The sequence below is a fragment of the Rana temporaria genome, chromosome 3, assembly GCF_905171775.1.
Source record: "Rana temporaria chromosome 3, aRanTem1.1, whole genome shotgun sequence".
Taxonomy (NCBI): Eukaryota; Metazoa; Chordata; class Amphibia; order Anura; family Ranidae; genus Rana; species Rana temporaria.
Genome location: NC_053491.1, coordinates 421,222,015 through 421,245,433, shown reverse-complemented (window position 1 = coordinate 421,245,433; position 23,419 = coordinate 421,222,015). Strand labels below are relative to the sequence as shown.

The window sequence follows — 23,419 nt, the reverse complement described above, 5'->3', positions numbered from 1 at the left end:
ATGGGGATTTTTAAGTAGCAAAGTTTGGCGCCATTCCACAAGCGTGTGCAATTTTGAAGGGTGACATGTTGGGTATCTATTTACTCGGCGTAACTTCATCTTTCACATTTATGCAAAAGAATGAAGAAAAAATACTAAATTTGCCAAATTTTATAACAAACAAAGAAAAAATATTATTTTTTACAGAATTTTCAGTCTTTTTTCTCTTATAGCGCAAAAAAAAAAAAACCCAACGGTGATTAAATACCACCAAAAGAAAGCTCTATTTGTGTGAAAAAAAGGACGAAAATTTCATTTGGGTACAGTGTTGTATGACTGAGTAATTGTCATTCAAATTGTGAGAGCACCGAAAGCTGAAAATTGGTCTGGTTATTAAGGGGGTTTACGTGCCCAGTGGTCAAGTGGTTAAATATAGAATTCGATCTGAACTGCTTTCTAAATGACTTTTAGTCCCTCATCCCTACTTTTCTGAGAGCCTTTCTTGCTTTGTCCTCCCCTTCCCTTTATCATCCTCTCACCGGTAGTGTTTCACTAGTGCGAGTTTGACTCATCCAATAGCTAGTTTTTCCATCACTAGATTTCTCAAGCTGCTACCCATATATGTTGGCAATATGTTACCTTGTTCACCCACCATATGTCGAGTGTGTGGGGTCTAGCACTTCCACATATTAGACTCGGTCTTCTCTTCTTTTACATGCTAGTAGTCTGAAATGGCTCGATTTTTTATCCCTTTTTTTACACATATTTTTAATTATCTTTTAGAGCCTAATCATATCCCATATATGATCCATTGTATGGCGTCTTCGGTGTTAACTAAGTCTCTCCCATCCAGCTTAGCGTTCGGCTTCCAGAATAGTTACAAACTATTATAATGCACCTGGCAGCTGTGTCTTGACTGGTTAGCCATCCAGTGTTTTGACACAACGCCTTCCATGCTTATAGTGTTGTCCCCATCCGTCTTTTAAAACTTCTCCTTTCATGTTCTTAATAGCTTACCAATCCATATCTTATCCTCTTTGCTGATTTATACGCCAATACATACTGTCTGCACACCAACTGTGTTCCAATGTTAATCCATGACGGCGGTGACATTGTTCTCTATGGGCTCCGACTAAATGGCCGACGGACACCCATGTTTGCAGACATTCTGACGGCCTATTTAAGATCCCTCAGTACTCCCATCACTATCCCCTGATGAAGTCATGTGACATGACGCCACTAGTAGGGACAGGAAGTACCAAACCTCACACACTCTGAAGAGAGATATGAGCTCGCTGCTCGTTTTGTTTGGATATTTCTGACATTTTAAATGTGAGTTTTTTATATGTTTTTATATTAAATACCTTTTGAAGCGGAGCTGTACTATGTGCCTTCTTCTCTCTTTGCCCATCTATACCTGCTGAGCATTTAGTGCCAGTATCCGTGGATGTTTAGGTGGAGGCCAAAGAGAGAGGATCAGCATACAATCAAGATCTCAGACTGGGTCGCACGAACTCGCCGTTCGTAGGAGATAGGCCCACTGCTCATGGCCTCCATGTGAGTGCATATGCATGTGATTGATCGTTTTTTAGACCCTTGCTTCCAGTATTACGCCATATCTTTTTCTTGTTTCTTCCAATATGGTCATTTAATGTGGAGACTACATCTAGCCCTCATCCTGCTGGATCTTTGAGTACACCCCGAGTGGTATCCAGGCTATCCGTGCTATGGCCTTGAGGTGAGCATTCCATACCACTAGAGGTGTGCGCACCGAAGCTTGCTCTTCTCTGAAATATTGGATTTCCTGGTTTCTCATCACTTATTACTCACAGCTATCAAGGACTGCACCTTTAAATATATGCGTTTTGGATGCGAGATTTATATTTGCACTTGATTTCACTGGATTTTTACCCTTTATTATGTGTTGGGATCACTCACCTTTGGTCTTTAGTACCAATCCTGGACATTTATTTTGATAACTGTACTTCCATGTTTATTTTATTTCCTTATAAGGATTTTGCTGCATAGTGTTAACCTTTTCCAGATCACCCACCTTCACAGTTCAGATTGCACACTGCTTGTAGAGTTCACCCTGCCCATTTGGTGGGACTTATTTGACCACTGTTTATTTTTATTTTTTTTATTGTTTGTTTTTTGGTTGTTGCCCTATCCCTCCATACCCACACAGCGCAGTTATTATGACTCATTTCATTTGTTTTCATTTTTGGCTGGGACCAATTTCAGGTAACTGCAACAGTGCCCCCTAGGTTTAGAATATCGATAGCGCGAGAGCACTTCCATTGCACAGTGTATGTCACTGTCAGGGGTTATCACTAGGGGGCGCTCAAGGGGTTAACTGTGTTCTAAACTGTAAGGGGATGGGACAAACTAGAAGAAGAGAAAGATCGGTGTTCATACATTGTGTGTTCATGTACAATCAGTTCCCTTTCCCCTGAAAGAACCAGGATCTGTGTGGTTACACACACAGATCCCGAATCTCGCTCTGTTACGCGGCTCCGCCAGAGGAACATGTGCGCCCATAGTTTGCTTGGCTCTTTTTTAGAATGTTGCAAACAGAATATCTAGTTAGCTGGCAAGAGTTCTATCTGTACTTTTGCCTTCCCTCCAGTAGAATTTTTCTTTTTCTCCTGTTACACAAGACTCCTCAAGTAAAGGGAACATTATTGATTTTGGTTACACTAGCTTGGGCCAGAAGAAATTGGTATTCCGTCATCATGTACATGTCAATGGACGGTCCTTGGCCTGTTCCAGCTCGGTCAGATTCTCGCGCAGGGACTTATTTCCAATTTTTCTTTATGGTGGTTGGCTTTAGTGGCTTGGCTGTTAAAGCCAGAGTTTGGAAAGATGGTGGATTTATTTTTATTTTGTCAGTCTGAAGGACCAAGGGAGGGTCAGGCAGATACTAGGTCAACCAATACCCGCTAAATTTGTCAGCTTATTTCTAAAGCCTTTGGTTTGAAAGAAAGTCTCCAACATTCCTGTGACAGCATTATCTACCAGGAGTATTGGTGCCTCCTGTGCCGTCTGTCATCGGACTTCAGTGATTCAAGTCTGCAAAACTGCAACATGGCCATTTCAGTTCACACTTTGCTAGGCTTTAAAAGGTGTGTGTAGCAGCCGCTGAGCATGCTTCACTGGTTGCCGTATTTTTGCAGGCTACTGTATAGATTTGTTTTGGTCGATCAGTGGTGGCTATGTATCCCTCCCCTAATGAGCATTGCCCTGGGACATCCCCATGAGTAAAAAATATGATAGCTCTCTGTGTCCCATGATGTAAGATAAAGAAAATTATTTCATTCCTGCCTACAAAATCTGTTTCCCCCATCTATGTGGTGGTTCACTACTTGCTATAAAAATGAGGTATTTCCTGCATGTGAGGAGTTATATAGGGGGAGAACATTCCTGTCTTTTCTTGCCAGTGTCCAATTACTTGTAGGTGGCGCATAACCCTATGGGTAAGGAATAATATGGTGGCTCTGTGTCCCATGATGTACTCTAAGAAACAGATTTTACAGGCAAGTACAAAAATCAATTATTTTTTTGCGTGTCTTGTTTAATCCTTCTGCAGGCAACATCATAACCTGAAGGTTAAAGACTTTGCGTCCTTTAATGGATGAGAAAAGAAATCCCATTGACACAAGCCCAAATTAAAAGTACACAATTCTAGTGGGGCATTCGTATAGTTAAATCAGGCAGAAAAAATGATGTCTTACCTCCCCCTCTATCAGCGATCTGATACTTCGTGCATAAGTCTCCACACGGTCATCTTTCAGTTCAATGGCATTAGGCTGGTTTACACGCATACCTAAAGAACCTGCAATCTTCTCAAACGTACTTGTGAGCTCCCGAACTTGAGATAAGGCACGTTTAGGATACATCACTACCCAGTACTGCAAGTTAACCTGATAGAGAAACAGAGAACATTTCCCAAAATTTACTTAATTTCTTAAAACTGCAGATTGAAAATTTTAAGATCAAACTGAAATGCATATACAATAGATTGATAACATAAATGTGCACATGATAAACCTGTATTGATATATAAAGGCTCCTGCGCATTCAAGAGCTTTGTGAAGATTAGATCAGGCAATCTTTATGCCGTTATCTTTTGCTGCCCAGTTGTCTGCACCCTGAGAAGCAGACGAGGGAGAATCTTTAGCGGGGTAAAGGCGTAAATCAGCCGATACTGTCCCCACGGATCCACCAACGTGGTGTTGTCTGACTGGATGCCCCTGAAGTCTCTGAGACCATGGAGAGGGGCAATGCTTGATCACCCGCAACTCCAGCATGTTGATTGTAGGCGGGATTCTTCCAGCGTCCCTGAGCCAACTGGACATCCCGAACACCCCCCCCCCAACCGGTCAAGCTGGTGTTCGTCGTGATCACTGTCCACTGAAGGGGAAGAAATGACTGTCCGGCCTGAAGGGCCGGAGATCTCACCCACCAGACCAGGGAAGCCTTGACCGCACGGTCCACCTGTATCTGACAATCCAGGGACAACGGGGACTTTTCCCACTTGGACAGGATTTCCCTCTGTAAGGCACGAGTGTGGAATTGATAATACGGCACTGCCTCGAAGGCCACCATGGGGCCCAGGACTCGCATGCAAAAACGCAGCAACGACCGCCTGTGGGAGGCCAGCAGCTTCACCGCCGCCTGGAGAGTTTGTAATTTGTCCAAGAAGAGAAAAACTCTCGCCTCCAAGGAATCCAGAACCAAACCCAGGTACTCCAGGCGCCAAGTCGGCACCAACACCGACTTCTGTAGGTTCAGAACCCAACCCAACTCTTGAAGGGTCTGGATGACAATCGCCACATCTACCTCTAATTCTGAGCTTGAAGCAGCTCTCAAAAGAAGGTCGTCCAGGTAACCCACTATAGCGATACCTCTCTGTCTCAGCAAAGCTAGGACCGGGACGAGCACCTTGGTGAAAACCCTTGGTGCCAATGCCAGGCCAAAAGGAAGAGCCACAAATTGATAGTGGTCATCCCCGACAGCAAAACGCAGAAACCTCTGTTTGACAAATATGGGGACATGCAAGTATGCGTCCTTGATGTCCAAGGACGCCATGAAATCCCCCGGATGGAGCGCCGTGATTACCGAGCACACCGATTCCATCTTGAACTTTCACAAAGCAGTTCAGGGCCTTGAGATCCAGGATCAGACAGACCCCTTTATTTTTTGGGACCACAAACAGGTTTGAATAAAACCCCTGAAACCATTCCAGTGGGGACACGATCACCCCACGCACCAGCAGATCCTGTACTGCCCCAAACAGGGCCACACGACGAGTTGGAGGAAGCTGAAGGTTTGAGGGAGAAAATCTGTTTGGAGAAACTATCTCAATTTTTGGAGTTTTTTTTTTTAGGTAAATTTTTGCAGGAAATCTTCCTCAAAAGGGTAACGCACCGGTATACATTTGGAAAACAAAAAAGTCCTCTGCGGACGTTCCCATTCCTTGTACAAGAGCTTATCCAAGTAAGGCACACAAGAAAACACCATTTCAGTGTGGGCAGGTTTGCGGAATGCGAAAGGGACCGACACCTCTGCAGATGCACCTGACTTATCCTCCAATTTAAGAGTATCTCGCACTGCGGTGATAAGTGCTCCAACAAGTGCCCTATCATTTTTTACAACCCGTTTTCCTGCACCGCTGCCGTCCGCCCTGTCCTGACACAGGAGCTTTCCGTGTGCCACTGCACGTGTTACTTTGTCCATCAGAGTGAAACCTGGATGTTTGTGCCATCCAGATACCTAAAATCATCGCAAGAGGCCAAGAACCTACAAGAAAATGACCACCGAACGGCCGCCCTGTAGAAAAAAAAAAGTGTGTGGTTACGGAAAAATGGCCGCCGCTGTGAGGAACACCACAGGGCGTGCAGACTGCAAGAAAATGGCCGGCGTGTGGCCACCCTGTAGAGAAAAAGGCACGCTGCTACAAGAAAATGGTCGCCGCTATGCAGGACCAACACAGGGCGCTCGGCTACAATAAAATGGCCGACGAGAGAGGAAAAAACACAGTATAGCGGCGGGACTGACAAAATGGCGGCTGAACCAGGTATCAAGTCAGTAAGCACACATGGCAGTGAACACTCTGGGCCTCCCGACAAGGCAGAGATCCCCCCACACCGGCATACAGCACCCCTAGTAGAGCAGATCCTCAGCGCAGCCCCCCCACCTAGAGAGCGGAGCCCCCCCAGATACTGCAGCAGGCCCAGCTAGAAAGCATGAGGAGGAGGGAGGGGAGGGAGATTAGAGTGGAATAGAACCCCCAGTCGACCACCCTGGGAATGTCCAGCCGTCCCAACCCGCCGAGGCAGGGGGAATGGTACTTACCAGTCCCGAGAGGCTTTTTGGAAGCATCCCAAACAGATCCACCACCCAAGCAGTACGGAGGTAGCTGTCGGCCCGGCACACTGTGACAGAGATAGAAATTAGCCCGGTCATATGTGTGCCCCGGAGCGCGTAGCTCAGCGGCCACCCCTGGAACAAACGGGGCATGTAGTGGCCGACCCAGCACGTAGCTAAAGGCCTGCACATGCTCGCTGGCCGAAACTGGGGTGACTTCAAGTATCTAAGACATTCAGCCTGTCGCCCAGTTGGCAGTTGATAGCAGATCTCAGGATCAAAGTAGAGAAAAAAAAAATATGTAAAAAACTCCAAGACCCAAAGGGCCCACAGGGAGCCAGGTCCTTCTCCTATGCTAGGCAGAAAAAAACTGGGCTGATGTGTGCAGGGAGAGGGGTTGTACTTAGCGGGACTGCCTCCTGGGCGGTACTGTACAGTTTAAAGTTGTATTTACACATTAAAGTGGAGGTTCGCCGACCATTCATTAATTATTTTATTTTTTTGAGTCAGATACTTGATTAATAACAATACAACACTCAGTTGTTTTGTCTAATAATTCCCCCGATGTCAGTTTTCATGTTTAAAAATAACTTATAAAAAACGATGCTAGCCGGTTCCATCTTGCTTGTGGGCATGTGAAGCCCACAAGCATTGATTTCATGGATGCGGTGAATGCTGAGCTTCCAGCCTTCACCGCTAGTTCCTGCGCATGCTCAGTGTTAACAGCGCGGTTGCCGTTACATCACCGCACTGAGGTTGCCATCACAACGGGCGGCGTCGTCAGAAGTTCCCGCCCTGTTGTGATGGCAACTAAACTCTCGGGATTGCGCGGGTGGAGTTCCGCACTAAATTATGGGAAGCATGACACTGCTCCCAGGAGACACTGCGCCTCAGGGGAAGCAAGATACACGCCTACTCCCGCGGGAGGGAAGACCAGGAAGTGCTACAATCATTACTGATTCTACGGTAAATCCAGCAACAACATTTTTTTTTCATTTGAGCATCTCTTCATAGCGCTGATGGGGATAAGGTACAGCTAAAAAATTGTGTGAACCTCCGCTTTAACAATGTTTCTGCCTAGTCCTCTCCTGATAGAAGGCTAATACCTATTGTCAAGATTATGCTACTGTCTGTCCATGAGCACAAGAGAAAATTATGATTTTTACATAAAGGAGAGAAGTGCCAGAATAGGCACGGTATGGATGCCACTGGTGTAAGCAAATTCAGGAAACAGTGGTATAACTTATACAAAAAATATAAAGTAAGCGCTAATTAAACTACATGCATCCTAAAATTGACATGTGCAAAGTAATAAAGATTACACCCACTTTGATAATCACTGTGCAGTGCCAAACACAAAAAAACATACAAATTTTTTTTTACAAAATGCTGTGAAAAAAAAAAAAAAAAATTAATACCCACTGGTATTTTTTTCTGTGATTATTTTCACAGCATCTTTGCGGCAAATAAATGTGTGCATGCGCGCGCTCCACCCGCGGAGGAAACTTAAAGAGCTGATGTACAGCTACGACGGCTCGCAAAGGGGAGCCAACCTGCCACAGTATAACTGTGGCGGCTGGTCCAAAAGCAGTTAAAGGGGCAGCTGTCACACGCATTTACATAGGGTTATCTTGTGCAAAGATCAATCAGCGCCACAAAGTGATATGTGTTTAACCTGCCTGGCGGTCTTCCCGAGTCTGACTCGGGGTTTGATTTTCCTGCTGCGAGCGGAAACCCCGAGTCAGACTCGGGCTTGCCTCGCTAGATCCACAGGCACAAGTTACTTACCTTGTCCCTGGATCCAGCGATGCCACCGCGCTGTGTGAGCGAGCGGGACCTCGCTCGATTCACACAGTGCCTCCGTGTGACGCCGATCTCCGTTCCCTGCGACGTTACGACGCACGGGGACGGAGAACGGCGCCAAATTCAAAAAAGTAAACAAACACCTTACATACAGTATACTGTAATCTTATAGATTACAGTACTGTATGTAAAAAAAACACACCCCCCTTGTCCCTAGTGGTCTGTCCTGTGTCATGCATGTCATTTTATATAATAAAAACGTTTCTTTCTCCCTGCAAACTGTAGATTGTCCATAGCAACCAAAAGTGTCCCTTTATGTCAAAAATAGTTTTAGATCAGCTAAAAAACAGCGATAATAAATTATAATCACTTGCAGAATTGTGCGATAGCGATTTGTGGGGAAATTCGTCATAAAAAAAAAAAAATAATGACAGCAACAATTCTGCAACTGGGCAAATTTCAGTGATTTTGATTTGATTACATTATTGAATAATTTTTATTATAATTATATTATTATTTGTTATAATTATTTATAATTATTTATTATATTATAATTTATAATTTTGTTTTTAAAAAAATTTCATACCTGGGATGCCTATTAGAATCTTGTTTGGTCAGATTTAAGTAAGTTATTTCTAAAAATTACAGACCTACAATATAAAACGCCAAATTTCCTTGCAAATAATGGTACCGCTTTTAGCATGTTTTTTCTGACAGAATCATACCGCCAGGGAGGTTAAATAAAAAAGTGTACCATTCCATCATCAAGAATATGTATTTTGTAAACAGTGCAGCGCTACCAACTCACATATAATTACATTTATAAACAAATATCAAAACAATGACCAAAAAAATACATATTAAAATGTCCATAATTCAAAAATTATTCCAAAAGTTCATATACAATATAAAACAGCTTCTGTAACTTCTTAAATGCTTTGTGATAAATTCCACTACAGTGCTTCTCTCACAATGTAATAATCTGTGCACACCTCCACCAGCTGTTAAGCCTGCTCACCTCAACAACGAGCCAATGAAAGCTCCCTCCTTTCTCACCACTCCAATATCAAATCACCTGCTCCAGTCTGTTTGGACAACTCACAGAGGAGACACTTATGGTTTGTTTTCATGCAAATACAAATGCAAGAAACAGAGTGCCATCGATTTCAAACATTTATTTCAAAATCCCTCTTACAATATTGCACTTACAAGAGTAAAAAAAGATAAAAAGCATGACATGACACAAAGATACAGGACGCCTGCTCACTCACCATTCTGATGGCTCGGCTCCTCCCCTCTACATGCGTATCGCCTGCAATTGGCTTAGATTGGGAAAGCTTTTTCGGCTCATTGTTGAGGTGAGCAGGCTTAACAGCTGGTGGAGGTGTGCACAGATTATTATTGTTTACAAATGTAATTATATGCGAGTTGGTAGCACTGCACTGTTTACAAAAATACATTTACATAGGGTTGGCTCCTTTTATATTTTGAAATAATTTTAAGTGGTGTAACTAAGGGCCCTTTCACACGGGGCGGATCAGTAATGATCCGCTCCGTGTGTCCGCAAAGCTCAGCGGGGATCCTCCGTAAAATCCCCGCTGAGCTGGCATCTGACAGGGCGGTCCCCACACATTGTGCAGGGACCGCCCTGTCTTTCCTCCGCTCTCCCCTATGGGGGATCGGATGAACACGGACCGTATGTCCGTGTTCATCCGATCCGATTGACGGAAGAAAAATAGGATTTCTTCCTAACACAAATGCGGATCTTTGCGGAGGCGGACAAATTACGGGTGTCAGCGGATGTTCATCCGCTGACACCCGTAATCACATAGGGACCCATGTATGTCCCGTTTTCATCCGCAAACGGACGGATGAAAATGCGGACATACGGTCCGTACGTGTGAAAGGGCCCTTAGGCTTTCAAACTACATAAGAAGGACACAAAATTAAAAACAAAATCTAGACCCACAGACATCGATTATTTACTAAACATATTTAACCACTTAAGGACAGAAGGTGTTTTTCAGATTCGGCATTTACAAGACTAAAACATTTCTTTTTGCTAGAAAATTACTTAAAACCCCCAAATAGTATACATATATTTTTTCTAACACCCTAGAGAATAAAATGGCGGTCATTGCAATACTTTCTGTCACACCGTATTTGCGCAGCGGTCTTACAAGCACAGTTTTTTTTGAAAAAATTTACTTTTTTGAATTAAAAAATAAAACAATAAATTTGGCCCAATTTTTTTATATATTGTGAAAGATAATGTTACGCCGAGTAAAATGATACCCAACATGTCACGCTTAAAAATTGCGCCCGCTCGTGGCATGGCGTCAAACTTTTACCCTTAAAAATCTCGATAGGCGACGTTTAAAAAATTCTATAGGTTGCATTTTTTGAGCTACAGAGTAGGTCTAGGGCTAGAATTATTGCTCTAACGATCGCGGCGATACCTCACTTGTGTGGTTTGAACACCGTTTTCATATGCGGACGCTACTCGCGTATGCGTTCGCTTCTGCGCGCGAGCTCGACGGGGCACTTTAAAAATTATTTTTTTCGTTTTCTTATTTATTTTTATTTATTTTATAATTTTTTACACTTTTATTCCTATTACAAGGAATGTAAACATCCCTTGTAATAGAAAAAAGCATGACAGGTCCCCTTAAATATGAGATCTGGGGTCAAAAAGACCTCAGATCTCATATTTAGACTTAAAGCGGGGGTTCACCCTAAAAACGATTTTCTAACATTACATCCAGCTCACTCTCTACATTGACAGTATGCCGTTTGTGTTTTTTTTTTGCTGTACATACCTCGTACAGCTATTTTCTTCCCCGGCTTCCGGGTCGGGACTCCCGTGGGAGTGGGCGTTCCTATCCAGCAGGTGATTGACGTGATGACAAAAACGACCTCACCCCGTTGCATAGGGAGCGTCACGAGTTACCGAGATATCCATCTTTAAAAACAGGACGTATATATACAGTGGGCGGTCGTTAACCGGTTAAAGGGGTTGTAAACCCTCATGTTTTTTCACCTTAATGCATCCTATGCATTAAAGCGGCGGGCCATCCGATTTTTTTTTAAAAGCCAGCAGCTACAAATACTGCAGCTGCTGACTTTAAAAAAAAATAGACACTTACCTGTCCAGCACGCCCGCGATGTCAGCAGATGAGGCTGAGCAATCGCTCGGTCCTCGGCTGCTTCCGCCTCCATCCTCGTTAAGGGGAATCGGCCAGTGAAGCCTTGCAGCTTCACTGCCTGATTTTCTACTGCGCATGCACGAGTATCGGGGCACACCGTCACTGGTCCCCGTTCTTTCCTGGGAACAGTGTTTCCCAGAAGACAGCGGGGGGTGGGGGGGAGGGAACATAGGTTCATGTTTTGTGTGAACTTCCACTTTAAGGTGAAAAAACATCTGACAGTTACCGGCCCCCCAGCCCCCCGTTTTACGTACCTGAATCCTGGAAAGTCCCGCCCAGAGAAAGCGCTGGATCTTTGCCCGGGGTTCTCATCTTCATTGGATAGACTGATAGCATAGCAGCCATTGGCTCCTGCTGCTGTCAATCAAATCCAATGACGCAGGCGTCTGGGCCGAGTCCTGCACTCGGCGGCTATGGATGCTGAATGCAGGACTTGGGAGCGCGCCCACAAGGTAATCTCCTTGGGAGAGCACTTGCCATAGGGGGTTATTTGAAGTGGGCAGGAGCCGAGAGAGCCGCCGAGGGACCCCAGAAAACGCCATTCGGGGCCACTCTGTGCAAAACAAGCTGCACAGTGGAGGTAAGCATGACATGTTTGTTATTTAAAAAAAAATCAACCTTTAGTATCACTTTAATATTGTCGTATCTTCAACATTCAAGTGCTGTTTTCTAAAAAAACATTTCAATCAATAGTATACATCTTTCTCAAATTAAAACACTATTATTGAATCACTTACAACAGAAATGGAGGGCTCACGGGTCACTTCTCTGGTCCAGTTGAGGTCCTCTCCAGGAGTGAATGAATTTCTTTTCAGGTTAATTTTCTCCTTTGGCAAAATCCTACCCGTTGTCTGCGGAAAGATTGAAAAACAGGTTATCCAAAACACTAAGAATTTATAACATTTCACCTAAAATCTGAGAGATTTGAAAGTCTATATAGACAGTGGTCTAGTTAACTAGACAAAAAATAGGATTTTTTTGTACTCGCCGTAAAATCCTTTTCTCCGTCGTCCATGGAAGGACACAGCTCTTTAAATCTTGACAAGTGGGTTATGTTCTTGTTTACAGGAGAGGACTAGGCAGAAACATGTTAGATAATTAAATACATGTTACTTTAACAGAGTTAAACAGTCCCTCCAGACATAACCCTCCTCCCTGCAGTATGCAGCCTCAGTTCGTAACAAGCAGTACAAACCTAAAAAGGAGGGGTGGGTGCTGTGTCCGTCCATGGACGACAGAGAAAAGGATTTTATGGTGAGTACAAAAAATCCAATTTTCTCTCATCTTCCATGGACGGACAGAGCTCGTTAAATCTTGACAAGTGGGACGTCCCCAAGCAGTGTCAAAAACAAGGGGTGGGAACAGTATCAGTAAAACCGATTTAACTTCACCCCAAAAACAAGCAGAGCTCCTCAACGGAGGAGTTGCAACCTTATTCAGCCACCTGCAAAACCTTGCAGCCGAAAGAAGCATCAGAAGATGCACTCACATTAAGGAGGTTCACCCAAAAACTTAATTTTAACATTAGATTGATGCTCATTTTGTCAAGGGGAATCGGGTGTTTTTTTTTAAATCGAAGCAGTACTTACCGTTTTAGAGATAGATCTTCTCCGCCGCTTCCGGGTATGGGCTGCGGGGACTGGGCGTTCCTATTTGATTTACAGGCTTCCGACAGTCGCATACATCGTGTCACGATTTTCCGAAAGTAGCCGAGCGTCGGTGCGCATGCGCCGTATAGAGCCGCACCGACGTTCGGCTTCTTTCTGCTACTCGTGTCGCGATGTATGCGACCGTCGGAAGCCTGTCAAATAGGAACGCCCAGTCCCGAAGACCATACCTGGAAGAGGCAGAGAAGATCTCTCTCTAAAACGCTAAGTACTGCTTCGATTAAAAAAAAAAAAAAACACCCGATTCCCCTTGACAAATTGAGCATCAATCTAATGTTAAAAATTGTTTTTCGGGTGAACTCCCGCTTTAACCTTGTAAAAATTTGGAAAAAGTGTGAACGGACGACCAAGTCATCGCCTTGCACACCTGTGAGACAGATGCTTGATGTCAGAAAACCCAGGAAGCACCAATTGCCCTGGTCGAAAGTGCCGTGACCAGAAAGGGGGCGCCCACCCCCTAAGAGCATAGGCCTACACGACGGTCTGCCTGATCCATGAGAAATGGTGGCTGACGAGACCGCCATGCCCCTTTTGTGGACCCGACAGACACAAAAAGTGCGTCAGATTTCCGAAATGGAGCCGTAGCAGACAGGTACACCAACAAAGCGTGTACCACGCCTAAAGAATGAAGCGCAACCTCCATAGGATGAGGACATAAGGATGGAAGAACAAAGTCCTCATAAGGGTGAAAGGCCGAAACCACCTTCGGAAGAAAGGAAGGTTGCGGGCGCACCACCACTCTATCCATATGGAGGATCAAGTACGGCCATTTGCAATGCAAGGCCGCCAACACAGAAACCCTTCTGACAGAAGTAATGGCCACCAAAAAGACAACCTTCAAGGAAGGTTCCTGAAGAACCGAGAGCACTAGAGTCAAAACTCATGGGGGAAGAGGTGGGTCAAGAGGACGGAAGTCATGACGAAACCCCTTGCACAGAAGGTACCCACTAGAGAATGGGCCACGAAAGGCCACTAAAAAGACACAGCCAAGACTGAAATCTGCCCCTAACCAGTGCTTAAGGCAATTTCCAGATCCACTCCAGGCTGTAAAAACAGCAGGACCATGGACACCGAGTACGTCCGTGGACGGCACCCCAACTTTTCACACAAAGAGATGAAGGCCTTCTAGGTACGATGGTAGATCCTCCTGAAAGAAGACTACCTTGCCCTCAGCATGGTTGAGATAACAGTCGGACAGACCCCGGTCTCTTAAAACCTGGCTTCCAATAGCCACGTTGTGAAAGCCAGGATGAAGTATGGGACCTTGAGACAGAAAATCCTCCCGCATTGGCAACTGCCAGGGTACATCCGCCACCAGGAGACCGAGATCGGCGTACCAAGGACGCTGAGGCCAATCTGGAGCGATTTGAATCATCGGGATCCCTTCGGCCTCCACTCTGTGGAGCAGCCGGGGAAGCAACTACAATGGAGGCAAGGCAAAAAGTAGCCGATACTGACCCAACAGGGGCACCAACGTGTCAGACGCGACTGTACAAGGATCACTAGACCTGGCCACGAATTTCGACACCTTTCAGTTGAGACGAGCGGCCAGGAGATCCATGCCCTGTGTGCCACACCTCCTGCAAGGGAGTTGAAACACCTCTGAGTGCTAAGACCAGTTGCCCTGATCCAGCATCTGGCAACTCAAGTAGTTCCCCTGCCAGTTTACCAGATGGTAGACCTAAGCCACAGTTGTGGCGTTGTCTGGCTGAATCCTGATCGGGAGACCTTGCAACCTCCTCGACCACGAGGAAAAGCAAAGCTCGATCGCCCGGAGTTCTAGGACATTGATCAGTAGATGGATTCCGCTAGAGTCCAGCGACCCCGGGCCGCCCCCCTCAACCCGTGAGGCTGGCGTCCGTGGTAAAGAAAATAATAGGAAAACCGTCACAGAGCGGTCTGATTTGTGCGCACAAAAAAAGACCGAGCCCTCAGAGGAAACCTCCGCTGCACCAGGCAGCATAAGGGAGTTCCATACAGCGCACTGACAAGTGCTCTGCACACATGTCTTTGGCGTGTGGGAAGAAACCGGAATACCCAGAGAAAACCCAGGCAGACACAGGGAGAGAGCATGCAATCTCCAGGCAGTTTAGCTTTGGAGTCCGCACTCAAACCCGTGACTCTCCTGCAGCCAGGTGAGGGAGTTCACCACTATACCACTATACCACTATGATGCCTATACCAACCCAAGTGAGGAGTCCCCCTCACAAGGTCTGGTCCACATACACGGACAATACAGAACCAGGGACGTGACAGCCAGGTCCCAGTTTGTGACAGAGGAGACCCTAGGGGATGGTGGGGGCACTATTTAACCCCCCTTAACACCTGCACGCTGCTCCAACAGCCAACTCTGGCATGTTTTGAGAGGAAGAACCAGACACTGACTCCATCTATAACGGCTCTCAGGGACCCATTTGAGACCTGAAGAAATCCCACCCTCCTTGCTGCGCTGACTGGGGGTTACCCAGGGGACTCACCAATCACCGGAGGAAACCGTTCATCGACACTGCCTGCCCTCAGAACACAGCGTGTGCTTGTGAGGAGAAATGCTTGAGGTAAAGCTGCTCAAAACATCATGAGGAGATCTGTGCTGCGCGCTGAGAAGCTAGAACACTAGAGGCAAAATCACCTGCAAAATGGCCGCTGGACGCCTCAAAGCAGGAACAGCTACAGAATCATGGCCGCCCGGAATAGTAAACTGCGTCATAGCGCGGCCACAACAAAATGGCCACCAATGGGAATTCCTAATGGAAGTAGCAGGCTACAAAAAAATGACGCTGGCGCCGAGTAAATGGCGGCAAAATGCTGCGACATGACTGAGAAGGCCTAAGGAGGCCCTTTCAAGCAAATACACCCTCACAGAAAAAAAAAAAAACACAGGCCAGACACCCCACAGCCCCCTGGAGGTTATATGAGCCCCCCCCCCCACAGCAATAAACAGGAGAGGGAAATATGACAGAGAGCAGGGAAGGGAGATGTCAGGAAAGGTCCCTTCCGCTGGTGACACTGCCTGATATTTGGCGTGCAGTACTGTGGTCCACCAGCAGGTGTCTCCTGGCAGTCTGGAACTGCCAGGGGAGCTCTCCACTGGTGGTGGTATTATGTGATCTGTGGGCCGCAGTACTGGTGTCCACCGATCACAGATGCCCACAGATCACATAATACCACCACCAGTGGAGAGCTCCCCTGGCAGTTCCAGACTGCCAGGAGACACCTGCTGGTGGACCACAGTACTGCACGCCAAATATCAGGCAGTGTCACCAGCGGAAGGGACCTTTCCTGACATCTCCCTTCCCTGCTCTCTGTCATATTTCCCTCTCCTGTCTATTGCTGTGGGGGGGGGGGGGGGGACGGCTCATATAACCTCCAGGGGGCTGTGGGGTGTCTGGCCTGTGTTTTTTTTTTCTGTGAGGGTGTATTTGCTTGAAAGGGCCTCCTTAGGCCTTCTCAGTCATGTCGCAGCATTTTGCCGCCATTTACTCGGCGCCAGCGTCATTTTTTTGTAGCCTGCTACTTCCATTAGGAATTCCCATTGGTGGCCATTTTGTTGTGGCCGCGCTATGACGCAGTTTACTATTCCGAGTGTGGGGCAGACATCTCCTGCAATTAGGCGTCACCTGAGACTGATTGCAGGAGATGTGTACAAATACCCAACAGTGACAATCATACTCTGCCTTGGTATCACTCCATGCGCCCTGACCCTGTATAGCTCTGCATCTGTACCTGATCCTGTCTGTCTGTTACCTGAACCGAACCTGGAATCCTGTGCCTTGTACCTGTCCCCCCTGTAATCCATCTGTCCTCTCCTTGTCCTGTTTGTTTTCCCTTTCCCCAGCTGCTGACCTCCCATTGACGATCCTGGCCTGGCCCTGTTATGATTCTGCTTTACCCCATTACATGTACATATTGGTCTCTTACTGTTACTATTTCTGGGTTCTGTTGGTATTAGTTGTTGTGCACAGTGTAGTATTAGAGGTTGTTATTTTTATATTATTTCACTTATCTTTAACCCATTTCGACCGCCTTACGACTATATATGGCAGCACTTTAAAGATGGATATTTCGGTAACGGCAGTAGCTGCTGCCACAACCGAGATATCCATCTTTAGTGTGAGCGGTCGTGTAAAAGATAACGGTGGTCTCCGCGGCGGATTCGCCGCGAGATCACCGCTATCGGCGGCGGGAGAGGGACCCCCCCTCGCGCAACTCTCCCGCGCCCTTTCACATGCTGTGTGGGGATGCGAATGAGGGCAAGATGGCCCCCACCCATCCCCATAGCATTGCTTGGCGGAAGTGACATCAAAACGTCAGTCCCGCCCATGTATCTTAGAGAGACATTTTTTTTTAAATGACAAAATTTCCATTAAAATCTAAATATGAGATCTGAGGTCTTTTTGACCCCAGATCTCATATTTAAGAGGACCAGTCATGCTTTTTTCTATTACAAGGGATGTTTACATTCCTTGTTATAGGAATAAAAGTGATCAATTTTTTTTTCCAGTGTAAAAAATAATAAAAAAAAAAAAAAAAATAAGATTTTTTTTTTTTTTTAAAGCGCCCCGTCCAGCTCGCGTGCAGAAGCGAACACATACGTGAGTAGCGTCTGCCTATGAAAATGGTGTTCAAACAAAACAAGTGAGGTATCGCTGCGATCGTTAGAGCGAGAGCAATATTTATAGCCCTAGACCTTCTCTGTAGCTCAAAAAATGCTACCTATAGAATTTTTTAAACGCCGCCTATCGAGATTAAGGGTAAAAGTTTGACGCCATGCCACGAGCGGGCACAATTTTTAAGCGTGAGTTGTTGGGTATCATTTTATTCGGCGTAACATTGTCTTTCACAATATATAAAAAAATTGGGCCAAATTTATTTATTGCTGTCTTATTTTTTAATAAAAAAAAAGTGAATTTTTTCAAAAAAAGTGCGCTTGTAAGACCGCTGCGCAAACACGGTGTGACAAAAAGTATTGCAATGATCGCCATTTAATTCTCTGGGGTGTTAGAAAAAAAAAATATATATATATATATATATATATATATATATATATATAATGTTTGGGGGTTTTAAGTAATTTTCTAGCAAAAAAAAAAAAAATGTTTTAGTCTTGTAAACACCAAATCTGGAAAACACCCACGGTACTGAAGTGGTTAATAAATTATCATATTTTCACTTAAATACATCCGGGCTTCCTCTCTTGCAGTCCACACAGTTCTGGTCTTATCTGATACGTGACAGGAGAACAGGAGGACCCCCGAACCCCAGGAATGCGCAGCTGTACCAACCCGCCTAAGCAGGAGGGACTGTACTTACCCGTCCAAGTGAGGACCCACTGACGCATACAACCGCGTTGGAGGTAGCTGTCGGCCTGGTCCACTGTGAGTGAGACAACATCACAGCCCAGTCATATGTGGACCTCGGAGCAGAAGCTCACCGGCCACCCCAGGAGTCATGGGGTATGTAGTGGCAGACCCAGCCTCTTTGCAAAGGTGTGCTCACGCTCGCTGCCCGGACTGAGTAAACCAAGGATCTATAATATCCAGCCTGTCTCTCAGCCGACAGTTGATAGAAGATCCTTTCATGAAAAAAAAAAAAAAAAAATTTCCCTCAGGGCCCAAAGGGAGACATGAGTCCTCCTCCTTGCTAGGCAGAAAGAAACCAAGGCTGCATACTGCAGGGAGGAGGGTTATGTCTGGAGGGACCGCCCCCTGGGCAGGGCTGTTCAACTCTGTTAAAGTAACATGTATTTAATTATCTAACATGTTTCTGCCTAGTCCTCTCCTGTGAACAGGAATATAACCCACTTGTCATGATTTAAAAGGAGCTGTGTCCATCCATTTACGATAAGAGAAAAACATTTACCAAACATGAAGATACAATTTTTTAGAGCCTGTGCTCTTAACAAGCACAAAAATTACAGGCCACAAAACTCTACATAATTATAGGCTCTTCCTGCTTCACGTTTTCCATTTTTTTAATACTACAGTCCTACTTGCAAGTGAAAATTTAACCACCGCCCTATAGACGAAATACGTCTACAAGGCTGTTGCTTAACTCCATTGACGTCCTCCCAGAATCGCGCTCCCGCGTGCCCTCTGGGGCACGCACACGGGAATGTCCGTGACCGCCGGGTCCGGAGGTAAATCGCCGCTGATAGCGGCGGTTTACCACGTGATCGCTCAGTCCAATGATGGAGCGATTACTTGTAAACAAACCGGCGTCATGTGATGACACCGGTTCCTCCCACCCCTCTCTGTACAGTGTGAGAGGAGAGGGGAGGGAGCGGATGCAGCAGCAGCAGCTGCTGTGGGCTGGATCTGTGACAAATGCAGTCACAGATCCAGCCATCCATCCCTGCCCCAACTCTGCAATACCCCACAATACTCTGCAATACCCCACAATACTCTGCAATACCCCACAATACCCTGCAACGTCGCCTGTGGGGATTTTTAAGTAGCAAAGTTTGGTGCCATTCCACGAGCGTGTGCAATTTTGAAGGGTGACATGTTGGGTATCTATTTACTCGGCGTAACTTCATCTTTCACATTTATGCAAAAGAATGAAGAAAAAATACTAAATTTGCTAAATTTTATAACAGAAACAAAGAAAAATTAATTTTTAACAGAATTTTCAGTCTTTTTTCTCTTATAGCGCAAAAAATAAAAAACCCAACAGTGATTAAATACCACCAAAAGAAAGCTCTATTTGTGTGAAAAAAAGGACGAAAATTTCATTTGGGTACAATGTTGTATGACTGAGTAATTGTCATTCAAATTGTGAGAGCACCGAAAGCTGAAAATTGGTCTGGTTATTAAGTGGGTTTACGTGCCCAGTGGTCAAGTGGTTAAAGGGCAACGTGCTGCACTTCCAGGGGCAGAGCTTGTGAAGATGGTCGCCTTTTAGTTCAATCTTATTTCATCAAGAAAGAAGGGGTGTACATTACACAAGTATTCATTAACAAATATAGAAATAGACATTTCAATATTGGTACCATATCATCACATTTAGAATTGGTTAGCTTTAACAAAGATAATTTAGTATATAAGCCTGTGTAGCCATATCATGCATCATGCCATATTAAATGTGAAATTGATGATCACTACCACCTGCTTGGTATACTTGGGAAAATCATACACCTGACTCTAATCGTACAATATCCCTGACTTTGTGCAAGTGTACAGTACATGTTGCAGAGAACGTGTTTCTAGCACGACAGCATCGCGCAGATTCTCAGCGACAGGGTGCCGACATCTCGCACTCGCTGGAATAGACAAAGCACATTCCAGCGAGCGCGTCATAGAAGAGACGGGAGATCCGACTTGGATTCCCGCCAATTCTAGCTGCGGCATTTGGTATGCATCCTGAGAGGGAGAACTTCACGCCAAATTTTAAATAAAAAACCGACATGGGTTCCCCCCCCAGGAGCATACCAGGCCCTTAGGTCTGGTATGGGTTGTAAGGAGACCCCCCCCCCCTACGCCGAAAAAACAACTTAGGGGGTCCCCCTACAATCCATACCAGACCCGTATCCAAAGCACGCTACCCGGCCAGGAAAGGAGTGGGGATGAGCGAGAGGCCCCCCCCTCCTGAGCCGTACCAGGCCACATGCCCTCAACATAGGGGGGTTGGGTGCTCTGGGGCAGGGGGGGGCGCACTGCGGGGCCCCCCCACCCCAGAGCACCCTGTCCCCATGTTAAGGACAGGGCCTCTTCCCGACAACCATGGCCGTTGGTTGTCGGGGTGCTTATCGGAATCTGGGAGCACCCTCAAATAAGGGGGCCCCCAGATACCGGCCCCCCACCCTAAGTGAATGAATATGGGGTACATCGTACCCCTACCCATTCACCTGGAGGCAAAGTGTAAAAGTAAATAAACACACGACACAGGGTTTTTAAAATAATTTATTAGTCTGCTCCGGGGGCCCCCTCCTGTCTTCTTTAGCTCTTTTACCAGGGGGGGCTTCTTCTTCACCGCCGTCTGGTTCTCTTCCGCTCTCCGGGGGGTCTTCTATCTTCTCCGCTTCTTCTCCCGCTCGCTCTCCGGTGCCTTCTCCTTCAGGGCTTGCCGCCGCTATCTTTGTGTGTTAGCTCAATTACTAGCAGGTGGCCAGCCCGCTCTTCTGTGACGTCGTCTTCTTCTCTTCTGTCTTCTTCCGATGTTGACACGACGCCTCTTCTCGCTGCAATGACAGGTGTGCGGTTTGCATCTGATTTATATAGGCATCTGTTATGATGTCACAGTCCCATCAGGCTCCGGTACCTACCCACGTGGGTAGGTACCGGAGCATTGTGGGACTGTGACATCATAACAGAGGCCTATATAAATCGGATGCAAACCGCACACCTGTCATTGCAGCGAGAAGAGGCGTTATGTCAACATCGGAAGAAGGCAGAAGAAGAGAAGAGAAGAAGAAGACGTCACAGAAGAGCGGGCTGGCCACCTGCTAGTAATTGCTACTTCTCCCGCTCACTCTCCGGTGCATTCTCCTTCAGGGCTGGTCGCCGCTATCTTCGTGTGTTAACTCAATTACTAGCAGGTGGCCAGCCCGCTCTTCTGTGACGTCTTCTTCTTCTGCCTTCTTCCGATGTTGACACAACGCCTCTTCTCGCTGCAATGACAGGTGTGCGGTTTGCATCCGATTTATATAGGCCTCTCTTATAATGTCACAGTCCCATCAGGCTCCGGTACCTACCCACGTGGATACATGATGGGACTGTGACATCATAAGAGAGGCCTATATAAATTGGATGCAAACCGCGCACCTGTCAATGCAGCGAGAAGAGGCGTCGTGTCAACATCGGAAGAAGGCAGAAGAAGAGAAGAAGACGTCACAGAAGAGCGGGCTGGCCACCTGCTAGTAATTGAGCTAACACACAAAGATAGCGGCGGCCAGCCCTGAAGGAGAAGGCACCGGAGAGCGAGCGGGAGAAGAACCGGAGAGCGGAGAAGACCCCCCCGGAGAGCAGAAAAGACGCCCCGGAGAGCAGAGAAGACGCCCCGGAGAGCAGAGAAGACCCCCCCGGAGAGCGGAGAAGACCCCCCCGAGAGCTAAAAAAAAAAAAAAAACAGATGGCGGTGAAGCCCCCCCCGGTAAAAGAGCTAAAGAAGACAGGGGGGGCCCCCGGAGCAGACTAATAAATTATTTTAAAAACCCTGCGTCGTGTGTTTATTTACATTTTGCCTCCAGGTGAATAGGTAGGGGTACGATGTACCCCATATTCATTCACATAGGGTGGGGGGGCCGGTATCTGGGGGCCCCCTTATTTGAGGGGGCTCCCAGATTCCGATAAGCCCCCCCGCCCGCAGACCCCGACAACAAACGGCCAGGGTTGTCGGGAAGAGGCCCTGTCCTTATCAACATGGGGACAGGGTGCACCCAACCCCCCCCCCCCATGTTGAGGGCATGCGGCCTGGTACGGCTCAGTAGGGGGGGGCGCTCGCTCGTCCCTACTCCTTTCCTGGCCGGCCGGGTAGCGTGCTTTGGATACGGGTCTGGTATGGATTGTAGGGGGACCCCCTACGTCGGTTTTTCGGTGTAGGGGGGGTCTCCTTACAACCCATACCAGACCTAAGGGCCTGGTATGCTCCTGGGGGGGGAACCCATGTCGGTTTTTTATTTAAAATTTGACGTGGAGTTCTCCCTCTCAGGATACATACCAAATGCCGCAGCTAGAATTGGGGGGAATCCAAGTCGGATCTCCCGTCGCTTCTATGACGGCTTTGTCTCCATCACGACAAGCCAGCTCGGCGCTGGCTCCCGCGATGGGGCTCGTAGGTGGTCAATCTCACCGAGAAAGAGAGCGAGATTGACACAATATCGCGGTCACCTACTGTACAAAGTGTGCAAGTGTAAGAAATGGAGATTTGTAGCCAAAAGGGTAGCTACATCAAATATTAATGATTTGGATTTTTTTCTGTGCACTCACTTTGCATTTTGTAAACTGACAAAACAATTCAAATATATATTAACCGTACAGTTACGTCCTCTTTAAGTGCCCAGTCGTGGACGCACGCCCGCGACCCGGTACGAAGCTCCGTGACTCCCGCGGGACCTGATCGCCGAGAGTCCTGCGATCGGTCTCCGGAGCTGAAGAACGGGGAGAGCTGTGTGTAAACACAGCTTCCCCGTTCTTCACTGCGGCGCCGTCATCGATCGTGTGTTCTCTTATATAGGGAAGCACGATCAATAACTTCACACCTACAGCCACACCCCCCTACAGTTAGAAAAACAGATGAGGTCATACATAACCCCATTAGCGCCCCCTTGTGGTTAACTCCCAAACTGCAATTGTCATTTTCACAGTAAACAATGTGTGATGGACTTTTTACCTATATGCTTCAGTTTAATCCTCCCTGCTTGTTTAAGGCTGTTAATTGCATTTACTCTTCTGCAGCTAG

At 46.5% G+C, this 23,419-nt stretch overlaps 1 protein-coding gene across 1 annotated transcript in view; it reads right to left on the bottom strand.

Annotated features, from left to right (window-relative positions):
• The window catches only part of PIWIL2 (piwi like RNA-mediated gene silencing 2), a 426,915-nt gene that overhangs the window by 93,636 nt on the left and 309,860 nt on the right, over positions 1-23,419 (bottom strand). Inside the window, 2 exon segments of the mRNA XM_040346159.1 lie at positions 3,714-3,902; positions 12,095-12,208. Of these exon segments, the coding sequence (XP_040202093.1) occupies positions 3,714-3,902; positions 12,095-12,208 (303 nt within the window).